General features: G+C 44.7%; 1 protein-coding gene across 1 annotated transcript in view; it reads left to right on the top strand.

The window, feature by feature from the left end:
* Positions 1-14970, top strand: part of LOC101648367 (selectin P) — a 44970-nt gene that overhangs the window by 19558 nt on the left and 10442 nt on the right. The window contains exons 8-12 of the mRNA XM_045297961.1: positions 924-1109; positions 4132-4317; positions 8377-8562; positions 13113-13298; positions 14672-14881. Coding sequence (XP_045153896.1) covers positions 924-1109; positions 4132-4317; positions 8377-8562; positions 13113-13298; positions 14672-14881 — 954 coding nt within the window. The remainder of the gene's footprint in view (positions 1-923; positions 1110-4131; positions 4318-8376; positions 8563-13112; positions 13299-14671; positions 14882-14970) is intronic.

Here is a 14970-nt window from a genome sequence, read left to right as displayed (position 1 = left end):
GATCGGTAAATTCCCAGACACCCACATTCCAAGCACAGGTCTGCTCCTGTCCAGCTAGGAGGCTCTAGAGAAGTCACTTAACATTTCCCCACCTGACATTCCTCATCTGTAAAGTAAGAGGAAAACACTAGAGAATCTTTGGTTCTAAAATGCCTTCATTCTGTTCAACCCAGAAGTCAAGCACAGGATGTACCCCGGGGTAAACAAACAAACAAAAAAAACCAACAACAAAAACAGGAACAGCTGGAGATGGAATGTCTCTTTCAAGAAAGAGCCAGAGGAAATCAATATTGGAGAACGGACGTGACTCAGGGTTGAATTGTGCTCCAGAATTCCACTTGGACTGTACTCACGTGGCCGTTTTGAAGTCTGATTAGGATGACGTATTGTGCTCCAGAGACAAGGCTCGTTGACCATCGCTTACAGGGTTAGGCAATAGGCTGTCCACAATAAACCACATGGTCCCTAAGTTCAGCCTTTCCCAATATCAACTATTTCTAGATCGAGTTATACAAATAATGCTCATAAATATTTAACAAGCACTTCTGATCTAACAAGTGCTGTGCTAGGCTATGGAATACAATGAGGACCTACACTGGCCCTCAGGAGACTGCAGTATACTGGGGAAGAATACAGCAGAGTGGGGACAGAGTGAGAACAAGGGCCCTGGTGGCCTCTTGGAAGGGTTCCTGACCCTGTATTGGGGTGGGCAGAGCAAGCTTCCTAGAAAAGTCAAGTCTAAATTGAGACCTGCAGCATGGCATGGAAAAGGTGCTCTGGACAGAGTGTTTGAAAAACGGAGCATTTGGGTTCAGAACGTACTGACAATGGGGGCATCAAAGATGTGGCATCTCCCTGAGAGGCTCTCTGAGGAAGAACTGGCCATTCCATTAGCCATTTCAGACAATACCTTTTCCATTTAGCCATCGCATGTGACCCAGTGGAGAGTCCTGCCCATGGAAGCATGGATTGCTCCCCGTCCTCGCGAGGATTTCAGTACAACACCAGCTATAGTTTCCGTTGTGCTGAGGGCTTCCGGCTGAGAGGGGCTGAGATGGTTCGGTGTTCTGACTTGGGACAGTGGACAGCGCCGGTCCCAGTCTGTCAAGGTATGGTGACAATGACATTTTCTTCAGCTACTCACAGCCTAGTAGAAAGCATCCATGTCGGCACCCGTGTGGAGCAGCACCACTCTCTTACCTGTCAGACACTCCTCAAGGAACCTTGATCTTAGGGCCATTGGGTCGGTTCCAACATACAGAGACCCCAGGTCCAGCACAAGGAATCACCACCTGATCCTGCCCCTTCCTCACAGTCGTTGCTGTGCAGCAGCCATTGTTGAAGCCATTTGTCAATCCCTGCCATCGAGGGCCTTCCTCTTTTTTGCTGCGCTTCTGCTTTACCAAGCATGATGTCCTCCTCCAGGGCTGGTCTCTCCTGACAACATGTCCAAAGAATGTGAGACCAAGTCTCCCCATCCTTGCCTCGAAGGAGAAATCTGGGCGTACTTCTTGCAAGACAGATGTGTTTGTCCTTTTGAAAGTCTCCGGTGCTTTCGATCCCTCTTCAGCACCACCATGCAAACGCGTTAGCTCTTCTTCAGTCTTCCTTATTCAAGGCCCAGCTTGCACATGCGTATGAGGCCATTGAAAACACTACGGCTTGGGTCTCGTGGACCTTAGTCCTCAAAGTAACCTCCTTGCTTTTCAACACTTTAAAGAGGTCTTATGCATCAGATTTACCCAATACAACTTGTCTTGATCGCTGGACTCCTGCTTCCATGAGAAATGACTGTGGATTCAACCAAGATGAAATCATTGACAACTTCAATCTTTTCTCCATTAGTCTTGATGTTACCCATTGGTCCAGTTGTGAGGATTTTGGTCTTCTTTACATTGAGTTGTAATCCATACTGAAGGCTCCAATCCTTGATCTTCATCAGCAAGTGTTTTAAATCCACTTTCAGCAAGCAGAGTTGTGTCATCTACATATCACAGGTTTTTAATAAGCTTTCCTCCAATCCTGGTGCCACATTCTTCATCTCATCCAACTTCTCTAATTATTTGCTCAACATACAGATTAAATAAGTATGGCAAGAAGATACAACCCTGATGCAAACCTTTCCTGATTTTAAACTATATACCATTCCCTTGTTCTGTTCACACAATTGCCTCTTGATCCATGTACAGGTTCTGTGAAGTGCTCTAAAATTGCCATTCTTAAGACCATACATAGTTCATTATGATCCACACAATCAGACACTGTTGTATAGTTAATAAAACACAGACTAACATCTTCCTGGTATTCTCTGCTTTCAGCCAAGATGCATTTGACATCAACAATGACATCCCTTGTTTCACATCCTCTCCTGCATCTGACCTGAATCTTTGGTAGCACCCTGAGAATGCACTGCTGCAGCCATTGCTGAATGATCTTCAGCAAAAGCTTACTTACGCATAATATGAATGACACTGTTCTATTACTTGCACATTCTGTTGGTTCACCTTTCTTTGGGATGGGTACAAATATGGATCTCTTCCAGTGAATTGGCCAAGTAACTGTCTTCCAAATATCCTGGCATAGATGAGTGAGTGCTTCCAGCTTGTTGAACATTTCAGTTGGTATTCCATCAACTCCTGGAGCCTTGTTTTGGGGTAATGCTTTCAATGCAGCTTGAATATCTTGCTTCAGCATCATTGGTTCTTGCTCATATGTTACCTCTTGCAATGGTTGAGTGTCAATTAATTCTCTTTGTTATAGTGACTCTGTGCATTCTTTCCACCTTCTTTTGATGCTTCCTGCACCGTTCAATATTTTGCCAATAGACACTTTCAATATTGCAACTCAAGACTTGACTTTTATCTTCAGTTCTTTTAGTTTACGGTGTGCTGAGCGTGTTCTTCTTTTTTGAGTTTTCTTACTTTAGGTCTTTGCACAGCTCATTATACTTTTTTACTTTATCTTCTTGACCTGCTCATTGAAATTTTCTGTTCAGTTCTTTGACTTCATCATTTATTCCATGTACCTTAGCTACTTTATGATATGAGCACGTTTCAGTCTCTTCTGATATCCACTTTGATCTTTTCTATCTTTTTAGTGTCTTTTTGCTTTCCTGGTGTATGATGCTTCTTGGTGTCATTTCGCTAGCTTTCTGTCAGTATTTAATGCATTAAATCTATTCTTGAGGTGTTCTTGAAATTCAGGTGGGATAGACTCAAGATTGAATGTTGGCTCTCATGTGCTTGTTTTAATTTTCTCCAACTTCAACCTGAACCTGCATTTGAGCAAATGAGGGTCTGTTCCACAGTCGGCCCCTGGCCTCGTGTTAGCTGCTGAGATTGAGCTTTTTCATCACCTCCTACAAACCAGAGATGAAATAAGGAGCAGAACCATTGTTAGGCCCAACAGGCTCATTTCGGCAATCTCAAGGCCAGGGTTGCATTGCTTAACAAGTATGAGAAAGGTTGGCATGGAGATAGGGGAGAACTGGAATATAAAGAACAGCATAGGAGAGAGGAAGAGTAGTGGAAGAGATGTTCAGTCCTGCCTCTGTCATTTCCTTCTCTCTGAGGTTCAGTCTCTTCTGTAAAATGGAGCTACCATTACTTGTCTTGAGGGCAGTGGTAGCTCAGTCATAGAGTTCTCACCCTCCATTTGAGAGATCCAAGTGCAATTCCTAGCCAGTGCACCACGTTCACAGCTACCACTCCTTGGCCAGTGTAGGCTTCTGCATTGGTATGATTCTGAATGGGCTTCAGTGGACCTTCAAGGCTCAGATGAACCAGGAAGGAAGACTGGCAATTTCTTCTGGAAACAAGCCAATGACAATCCTAAGCATGGCACTAGGCTGACCCTGTTGTGAACAGGCTCATGCATTGGGAGCTGGCTTGATGGAGGAGCGGTGGTGAAGCTTTGAATTGCCAACCACAAAGTTGGTGGTGCAAGCACACCCACTGGCTTCAGGGAAGAAAGGCCTCTATAAACTACACTAATAAAATGACTTATCTGCTTCTAGGTGAAACAAGCCCAATTTAAGAACCTCTGCTTTTGGCACTAGAAAAATTGAATGGTTGAAGTAATGAGTACTTAGGTATAACTGTTCCTCTCCTCTCTTGCTTCCTTGCCTCTTAGCTCTGCAGTGTCAAGGTCTTCGGGTTCCCAGGAAGGCTCAAATGAACTGCTCCCATCCCTTTGGAGCCTTCATGTACCAGTCCTCCTGCAGCTTCACCTGTGATGAAGGCCTGCTCCTGGTGGGTGCAAGCATGCTGCAATGCCTGGCTACTGGGACCTGGAGTGCTGTGCTTCCAGAATGCCAAGGTGAGGTTATATTCTCTCCAGAATTTGGGCAATACGCTGCAGGTTGTCATTTATAAGCCATGCCTGGCCAGGGCTAGCATCATGAACGGTCTGGAAAACTGATACATACTCTCGCTCTCTCAGGCTTTCACTTAGGGACCCTAATTGCAAACACCTTCCAGGTTTAGGTGGATGATCTAAGTGTCAGCCTGGTTGGCAACAGAAAATAGAGAGTGGCGCCTGTTAGCCCTTTACCAGGATCCTTGCTGTGGCTGCTGTTCGTGCTGTGAAGTCAGTTCCCACGCAGAGTGACCCTCGACAGAAGGAAATGCGGTCTGGTCCTGCATCATCCTCGTAGTCTGTGTTTGAAACCAGTGTTGCAGCCACTGTGCCAATCCATCTCACAGAGGGTCTTCTTTACCAGAGACCAAGGGCTCTCTTCATGAGCCAAGGACACTACTTTCAGTTGGCTAAACATACTATCTGTAAAGAAATCTAGAAGGAAAAGAGTAGGTACAGGATGACTGTCCCAAAGCTGACCTGGAGTGCCATGGTGGAATGGGGCAGAGCCGTGGAGCATGATGGGAGAAAACAGGCCGAGCCGTGGAGCAGAATGGGAGAATAGTGGGTGGCACTTGAAACCCCTCCTTCAAGATTTGTATGATATTGAAGAAAATACTTATTATAAAGTGAGAATGATGAAAAGAGGAAGAGACTACACTTTAAACTTGAGGTTATAGTGTTCTCAGAAGAAAGAAATGTTCATATTCAGTATAAACATATGGGCACAGCAAGTGTTATATGAAAGCCATTGCATTCTGTCAATATTACCGCACCCATGTGAAATGGAATTGACTTTGGTCATCTGTATGTGGGGAGTAAGAGAAACGTATGTTTTCTACACCTCCCAGCTTTGTTCCCTACTCAGTGCATCCAATTCTTTAGGTATAATTATGGGGAAGATGCTTCTTAAAACAGGGTTTTTATATATAAAAGCTACAGAAAAATAGGAATATATAAAGAAACAAAATTATATTCTCTTAAATAATTCCATCTTAAACCAGAGACTGTTTACTGTTCTGGTGTGAATTCCTCCAAATATTTTCCCCATCCACTTTTTTCCTATGCAATTCATGCTTTATGAAACACGTGTAATTTTAGAAAAAAGTCAATGTGTAAAATACTAGATACTTCTGTATTGTTTGCCTTGGGCTATTCACTTTGTACAGATTCTAGACACCTGGCAGATACTTTTTTTAATGAAGAAACAAGCACACGTGCACACACACCACTTCTAACTTGGGCCGACAGTGAATAAATGAATGAACAAGTGGATGAAAATACAAACGAATAAACAAAGTCAGCACACAGAATGCCCTTCATTCCCAGACAACTCATCACAGTTTGTATTGGATGAGCCTTCAAAGCCAGTAGTGTGGTTAAGCTATTGGCTGCGAACAGGGAGTTTGGCCCGCCAGGCACTGTGTCAGACAAAGATGTGGCAGTCTGAGTCTGCAAAGGTTCCTCGCCTTGGAAATCCTCTGGGACAGTTCTACTCTGTGTAATAGGGTTGATATGAGCCAAAAGCAAATGGTTAGATGGCACCTCCAGAGTGAGAAGCCTGGAGAGAACAGGATGGGGCGACAACCTTACCCCCTGCATCCTCATCCTGGCTCCATTGAAGCGTGGATCCATCACAAGTGCTCACAGCTTTAGGGAAGGACTTAGGAGTCTTTGCTCTGCGCTATCATGGTGATCAGAGCTCTTCCGCCCTGCCCTGACCTGTGCGGGGCACAGAGTAGAGTCTGTTGCCCCATATTGGCCTGCCTGTGGGCGTTTCACGGCAAAGAGGTTGCCACTCACCACTGCTTCCTGTGACCTTCCAGTTCTCTTCTGCTTTTTGTTCTTTGTTTACTCTGACTAAACTTTCTCCTCATCCTCCGGGGTTGCTGGGTACCTATCAATTGTGGGCTGGACAGGAAGGCACAACGGGGACTGAAACCCACCAGCTGTTGTAACATTTCTGAGCATATGTCAGCAGACAATTTCCCTTTTTAATGCCCAGCCCGCTCTAAGAGAAAGAGCCGGGAGCAGGCTTCAGGGCACTAAGATTCTCCCTCCACACATGCCTTCCCCCAAAGTGGCCCTTAAAGTTTACAGGCTTCTTGATCATCTTCTCTTCCTCTCCCCAGGGTGCCCCCTCATACTCACTAATACGGAAAGATGGCTCAGTGGCAGAAAACTTGGGGCAGAATGCTCCATTTGGGGGCAAGGTAGAAGGAGCTGTAGTGGTGCAGTTGGGTAAACGTTGGACTGCAAACTTCAAGGTCATCAGTTTAAACCCACCAGCCACGCTGCAGGAGAAAGATCCAGCTCTCTGCTCCCAGAAAGATGCACAGCCTCAGACCCCCTGGGCAGGATCGCTCTGAGCTGGAACCACCTCGCTGGCCGTGGATTTAGTGGGGAGTGGGTGTTGGTAGCCGGAGAGGGAAAGGAGTGAAGGAAAGAGAAACGCTCCCAAGACTGAAGACCCTCAACTGTTGTTGCCCACCCAGGTCTGAGACTGAAGAAGTAACACCCTGGAGTACATGTTTGCTTGGCCTTCACTTTTTAATGCCAGTGGATGCAGTCCATTTTATTATTATTATTGTTATTACTATTTGATTAATGAACAAAAGGACTTCTTGACAGCTATTAACAGTTGCATGCTATTGACTCTTCGATTTTGGTGAAAATCCTGGGAGTTATATAGGAGAGGGCTTCCAATAGTACATGGAAATGTTCCCTTGTCTTTTAATTCTATTTTATCACAAACTTTTAAAAACCCCTTGTATAACGTGCTACACTTCCCATTTTACTGGTGAAGAAATCGAGGCTGAGAAGGGTTGCATGACTTCCTAAGAGTCACAGTGCTCTTAAATGACAAGCAGGATGTACAACTGAAGTCTTTGGATGACCCACAGGACCCCTGGTGGTGCACTGGCTAAGTGCTCAGCTGGCCCCTCACACCCTCTGCTGCTCCAGGGTTGTCTGTTCTGTCCTGTAGGGGCACAGTGTGTTGGCAAGAACTAAAGCCACCACCTCTAGTAGTGCAGCAACACCGAGGGAAAGCAGGTTCCATGGCCCCTCAGACTCTACTTGTAAAAAACGTGACCCAAACTGGGAGATCTAGCTCAGCTTTTCAAACAAGCGCACAATTCACTGTGGGATGGGATGGAGGGGAAGTGATGTCATGATTTTTATTATTATATATTAAATGTTCATTTTATATGATTTAAATAACCAGCCATTGTCCAGATAAGCAAAAATCACTATTTTCCCCATTTCACAAGTAAAGAATCTGAGGTTCAGAAAGGTTATTGGCTGGAGACATGTTGCTAATAGGGCCAAGAGTCAAGATTCATTCGCACCTGAGCTCTTTTATCCCATGGTTGGGGAAGGAGTTTAGGGAGTCAAAAAAGTCCTTTGTGCCATATCTTTTTGTTGTTTGTTTTATTTTTAAACTTTTTATTGTGAATTGGGTGAAGGTTGACATAGTAAACCTGCTTTCCATCCTCTTCCTACATTTAGTTTCACGTCATTGACGGCCACAGTTGTTCACAATGGAACAACTGTCCCCCTTCTCCTGCTGTCTCCCGTGTCCATTCCTCCGTCTGTCCTATGGATTTGGGGGGTTCATTTTCTTCTTTCTATCCTATATTCCCCCTCCCCCCTTCTCTTCCACATTCCTTTCCTCTTTGCCATTGCTTTCCAATGAGGACATTGCACTATTTGCAAAGAAAGTATCAAGAAGCTGGCTTCTGCTCATGCCAACTGCATAGCTATCTTTCCAGACAGCTCACTCCCTCCTTTAAAAACGGCCTCTTTGTGGATGTTTCGGGGGTCAATTGCCCATACATTATTGTTTTATACTTCATGAAACACCAGCACTCACTTCTAACCAAATGATGCCCTTGGGTGTTAAGGATCTCTGTCTGTCTCTCTGATGCATGCATGCTCGCGTGCACACACATATATATACACACACAACTAATTTCAAGTCACTGAATTTCTCCTCTTCTGTGTTATGACCCACGGTAGCTATTACCTGCGCACCTCTACTAAGTCCTCAGAATGGGACAATGACCTGTGTTCAACCTCTTGGGGATTCCAGCTATAAATCCATGTGTCGATTCCGCTGTGATGAGGGATTTTCTTTGTCTGGACCAGAAAGGTTATATTGCACTTCATCCGGGCACTGGACAGGTTCCTCTCCAACGTGTGAAGGTAGGACCGCTAGTCTGTTCATTCTCGGGGTTTTGGGGGTGGCATTATAGGAATGGGGAATGGGCAGGGATTCATGCCAAAGGGTTCTTCTACTGAAGCAAGCAGCACACTCCACAGAAAACATCGTGAAATAGACCAAACGCGGCTCCTTCTCTCTCATTGGCTCTTTCGTCTCTATCTTTGTGAATAATATTAACAATTTCAGTTGATTTTATGAAATGTTTTCGTCTCACTGCATGATTTGATGCAGACCACAATTATGAAGTACTGAGAGAAATAGTATCGGCTCCATTTTATAGATAAAGAAGCGAAGGCTCCGAGAGTTTCCATAACTTGTCTAAGATTAACCCTGTTAATATGTGAGGACATCACCTCTGGTTCTGGGATTTTGAACTCCTTAAAAGTCTTTTCGACTACACTCTTCATTCGTGCACTGATTCATTTATTCACTCATCCTCAGACACTGAACCCAATAAGCTATTCAGAAATGGATGTGATTTAATCCTGGATCCTGGAGAATCTTACTTATCTCCTCTCTTCACTTGTGTATGGGCTGTAAGCTTCCTAAGGGCAGAATTATGCCTTACTCACATTTATATCCTTTGTAGCAATTGGACTGATGAGAGTGGTTGTGTGACAAATATCTGTTGAATTGAAGCTTTTTTTCCTTTTCTGGTAAAATTTACTCAAACATAAGCCCTACTGATTCTGAATGAGTAGAATCCTCAAAAGCTGCCTATTCTCCATCTTTGATTCTTTCAAGGCCAGAACTCAAGTCCTACCCATAGAGACTCTATAGAGGGATTCTGAATCTAAGTCTTTACAGGAGCAGGCAATTTCATCCTTCTCCCCAGTAGTAGCTGGTGGTTTTGAACCACTGACCGGGTGCTTAGTAGTCGAAGGCTTAATCCACTGTGCCACGCAGGCCCCTTAACTCTGACTATACTCAAACCAAAACCCATTACCAACAAGTCAATTCCAACAACGACTAGCTGCCCCTATGTAGGTTTTCCAGGACTCGATCTTCAAGGGGCGTAGACAGCCCTATCTTTCTCCTACCAAGAAACTGATGCGGCCCGCTGGCGATCCTTTCCACAGCGAACGTGTAGTTGTTGGGTGCGGTCTAGGGAGGTTCTGACTCTCAGCAGCCCCATGTACAGCAGAAGGAAACATTGCCCGGTCCTGCACCGATCTCACCGTTGTGATGCTTGAGCCCATTGTTGCAGCCTCTGTGTCTACCCATCTTGGCGAGGGTCTTCCTCCTTTTCATTGTCTCTCTAGTTTGCCCAGCATGATATTCCTTTCCAGGGATTGGCCTCTCTTGGTAACAGGTCCAAAGTAACATTGAAAGGAAGTCTCACCATCCTTGCATTTAAGGATGGCCTTTTAACCACTATGCTATACCGCCATCCTGTGGCAGCATTTTAAAATCCTGGTTAACATTCAAATTAAACCCACTGCTGGACAAGATAGCGACCCAATGGGATCCAGTAGAATTACCTCCATGGTTTTCAAGGCTGTACATCTTTACAGAAGTAGACTGCCACATCTTTCTCCCATGGGGCAACTGGAGGGCTCAAACTGCCGACCTTGCAATTAGCAGGCGAGCGCTTTAAAAGCCTGGCACAATCACTTGTAAATGTACACTTGTGCTGGCCCAGCTTGCTGCTGGAACTGTTGACATCCACTTGAAAGATGGCAGCACGGGGGACCAGATGACAGGACATACTGATGGACATGTATTCACGCCGTGAGCAAAGCAGCTCTCTCTTCTTGGGGTAAGAACTGAATGGATAGCCTCCAACCTTGATTGCTCTTCTTTTCTCTTTAAGAAAGTCACTTTGCATATTTAGCCTTCATTTTCTTAATTCTGAGTGAAAGGAAAGAAGTTCCTCTCCTGCCAGTAATTATGGCAATGAAAGCTCAAACATACCAGCTGACTGACACAAAGGTGGGCTGGAAGCCGCCTGAGCAATCCACAGCCTTGGTGCGGGAGAGCATTAGGGCAGCAGTTCTCTACATGTGGGTTGCAACCCCTTTGGGGGTCGAAAGACCCTTTCACAGGGGTTGTGTGATTCAAAACAGTAGCAAAATGATAGTTAGGAAGTAGCAACGAAAATAAATTTATGGTTTGGGGGTCACCACAAAATGTGGAACTGAATGAAAGGGTCACGGCATTAGGAAGGTTGAGAACCACTGCATTAGGGTTTATGTTTCATTGTTCATTTGTTTCTCACACATGACTTAATGCCTGGGACTTATACCATGTTTAATAAATGCTTGGTCAATTGAATTGATCTGTAAGGCACGGATTTATTAGTTACTGAAAAGTTGGAGTCCACTGGATTGAAATTCAGTGTGTTACTCTGGTTATCTGAATGGGGTCTAGTTATCAGTATCCATATCTTTCCCTGAATAGGCTATCACTGAAGCACACATGGGCCGATCTAGAAAAACTTCACTGGTGTTAATTCCAACTCATAGTGACCCTATAGGACAGAGTGGAACTGCCCCAAAGCTGTAAACCTTTCCAGAAACAGAAAGCCTCATCTTTTTCTCTTAGAGCAGCTGGCGGGTTTGAACGGCTGACCTTATGGTTTGCCACCCAACATGCAAAAATATAGCACCTATCCAAAGAAAGCATTTAGAAAGTAAAAATATTTACAGTAATAATACTATCTAAGCAAAACAAGTGTCCTTGTCCAGGAAGCTTTCAGAATAAATAGCCTTAGATTTGAAGTGATAACAGCTGAGCAGTTTGTCAATAATCCAATAGTTGTTGATAAATGATCATTTTACATGACAAAATCTGTTTGATTTATGACATAAAGAAAGCACAGGCCCAATTCTAGAAAAAGATGCAATGGCAATTGTTTATAAGAACAACTTTGGGGAAGTTATGTTTAGTAAATTTAAAAATCATTCCCCCCATGAAAAGTGGGTTAATGAACAGCACCACCTCATGGGACACAGTAGCGTGAATTGTGAGCGATGGAAAGACTTATGGCTCATGGGCCTTTGAAGCTCTCTAGACAGTAGCAAAGGGAGATGTGACACATGACATGACAGCCTGTGTCATGTTCGACAAAACATTGCAGGGTTCAGAGGAGGAGATGACTTCCGGCTGCAGGACGAGCGGAAGCTTCAGAGAAGCTGCGTTGAATGGGATCCTGGAACATGAGAGGAATGATAGTCAATGGACACAAAGAAGTTCATGGCAGTGTGGGCCAAGAACCAGAAACAAGCATGTAGGAGACCTACTTAGGGAACTCCCAGCAACTGATCTAGCTAGACAGAATGTTTTGAGCTTTCCTGTGCTGACAAACTTCAGTCTGATACAACACCTGGGATTCAAGTGAAGGAAATAGTGTGAGACAGAAGTGATCACTGAAGTTGGTGTAGTTGTTCTTGCTCGGCGCCGTCTAACTTGGTTAAGCTCATAGCCACCTGTGTACAACAGAACAAAACGCTCCCCGGTCCTAAGCCATCCGGATAACTGTTCTTATGTTGATCCCGTTGTTGCAGCCTTCCTCTCTTGTCCACCCCTCTACCTCACCCACATGATGTTAGTCTTCAGGGACTGGTCTCTCCTGACAACATCTCTTGCCATCCTGGCCTCAGAGGAGCATTCTGGTTGTACTTCTTCCAAAACAGATTGGTTTGTTCTTTTGGCAGCCCATTGTGGTTTCCGTATTCTTTGCCAGCACCACAATTCAAACATATTGATACTTCTTCTGTCTTTCTTATTCAATATCTAACTTCCACATGCATACGAACTTGGGTCAAACTCTCCTTAGTCCTCAAAGTCCTCAAAATAACATTTTGGCTTTTAGATATATTTTTTAAAAGGTCCCACGCAGCAGGTTTACCTAATGCAATGGGTCGTTTGATCTCTTGAGTGCCGCTCCCGTGAACACTGGTTCTGGAAAGCCTGTTGGATTTGAAGAGACAGCAGGACATCCCAGAGAAAGTGGTCTCAGATGGGGGAGGGGCAGGATGAAGACCTTCACCGCTTCTTCCACAGAGGTAGACTAGTGGGCTAGTGGGGGGCTGTGAGGTCTCAAAGCAGAGGGCACAGAGAAAAGAGGATGGAAGCGCACATTCTTCATTGTGATGGCTTAAATCCTTGGCTCCTTATCTCTGTGACTTCTGCCTCCCTCCTCTCTGCGAGACCATCGTCCCGCTCTTCTGCAGGCCTGTCTTATTTGTTGTGGAATGCCTACTGCTTAGCAAAACACCTGACCCATAAATATGTGTTCTCAATAAATATTTGTTGACTACATGGGGCCTTGGTGGCATAATGGGTTATGCATTGGGCTACTAGCCACAAGGTCATCAGTTCCAAACCACTATTCACTCTAAAGGAGAAAGAAGAGGCTTTCTACTCCCATAAAGAGTTGGAATCTCAGAAACCCACCGGGGCAGTTCTACCTTGTCCTACGGGATAGCTATGAACCATAATTGACTCGATGGCAGTGAGGTTTTTTGTCTTAATGAGTGAGTGATGAGCAGAACTTGAAGATTGTGACACTCTTGATTTGACGTCCCAGCCTTTAGGTGTCCAGAGCTGTTCTCCCCAGAACAAGGCAGCATGGATTGTTCTGACACACACGGAGAATTCAGGGTCAGCTCCACCTGCCGCTTCTCCTGCAGCAAGGGCTTTAAGCTAAAAGGGTCCCAAGATGTCGAATGCACAGCTTCTGGAAAATGGACGGCACCTCCACCCACGTGCGAAGGTAAAACAATATCTATCCTCTAGGAGGACAGTCTTCTTGTGTAACCACCCTCTATTATCACAACAACACATTTATGCAGACACGTCTCATTTTAGTGTGCTTCACAACTATTGCATATTTTTTGCAAATTGAAGGGCTGTGGCGGCCCCGCTTCAAGCCATTGTTCCAACAGCCTGTGCTCACTTCGTGTGTCTTTGTCACAGTTCGATAATTCTCACGCTACTTCCATTTTCTCACGCCTAGTAGACTACACTATGGTATCAACATAACATATGAACTGGAAACCCAAAACTTTTGGGGGGAAGCTGTCAGGGATGCATTCATGCTTTGGTCCACAAGCATGATCCTGGTAGCAGTAGTCAAAAGATCAAATGACACTTGCATTTGGTAACTCTCCTGCACAAGACCTCTTTAAAATATAGAAAAGCAAGGATGTTACCTAAGGTACCCCTCACCCAAGTCATGGTATTTTCTTTAAAATCATTTTATTGGGGGCTCATACAACTCTTATCACAATCTATACATCCATCCATTGTGTCAAGCACATTTGTACATTAGTTGCCATCTTCATTCTCAAAACATTTCTTTTTGTGTGTGTGTGACTTGCTTTATTGCGATATCTCTGAGGTATGTCTGTAGAACACTTAGTATATGCTAAGTATACATTTTATTGTTAGTATTGTGGGGAAAAAACTACTGCTTATAAGATGAATTGGTTACTGTGTCTAGGGAACACAGCCTATGGATTAAAAATATTTCTTAAGAAATACGAGCTATTTGGGTTCTGAAGCAGAAATTGTGTTGTAGGTTTGGCCTCTTTTACTCAATGGCTATTTTGAGTCCATTGCTTGGTCTCCACGGCTTGCTTCTCAGTAACGAATGCAAGGGGTGAAGTCATTGGCCCAGTTATTTGAATGGAGGGATCGAGAAACAGAGAAGTCTCCCTTTGTCTTCCTACCATAGGACAGCGGCTGTGACATCATTCACATGTCACACGTCATGCTGGGCTTTGGCCACAGGGCAAGACCATCTCCCAATGAAGCAGGGACAAATAATCTACCCAAGCAAACCCAACTCTCTATGACATTACTTATATTTCTACACCAACTCTTCTTTTTCACTTAAAGATATCAATAATATTAGCACGCCAACTTCTTTTCACCAGGAGAATCCTCTCTCTAAGTACTCTTTTAAGTGATTCCCTCTAGTGGTTATCCATACTTGAGATTAATACCACTCCTGAAGGAGAACCAGAGCTTTCTACAGGGTATGTTGCGAGAGGCTCCTGGCCATGATTTTGGTTATGCCCCTGTTAATGATTAGGCTTCTTTTAACGGAGACATTTTCTAACTTGAGACATTTCCTTGCAACAGGCATAGCACCAGCTCCTGCTTCAGCAATCCAATGCCCAGTCCTCGTCACTCCTGAGCAGGGGACAATGGCCTGTAAGCACCATCGGGGGACCTTTGGTTTGAATACCGCTTGCTACTTTGGATGCCATCCTGGCTTCACACTCATGGGAGCCAGCCCTCTCCGGTGCAGCTCTCCAGGACAGTGGACAGCAGCAGTGCCAACGTGCAGAGGCAAGTGCCTGACAGACTGTTCACTGTAGACGCTCAAATGCAACATCGTTTCTGACCGTTGAAATCCCACCACTTCAACCCCTCCCCAC

The sequence above is a fragment of the Echinops telfairi genome, unplaced genomic scaffold, assembly GCF_000313985.2.
Source record: "Echinops telfairi isolate 266 unplaced genomic scaffold, ASM31398v2 ScPeMD7_7424;HRSCAF=8462, whole genome shotgun sequence".
Lineage (NCBI taxonomy): Eukaryota > Metazoa > Chordata > Mammalia > Afrosoricida > Tenrecidae > Echinops > Echinops telfairi.
Note: the sequence above shows the minus strand (reverse complement) of the source record. Positions and strands in the feature narration are given on the sequence as shown.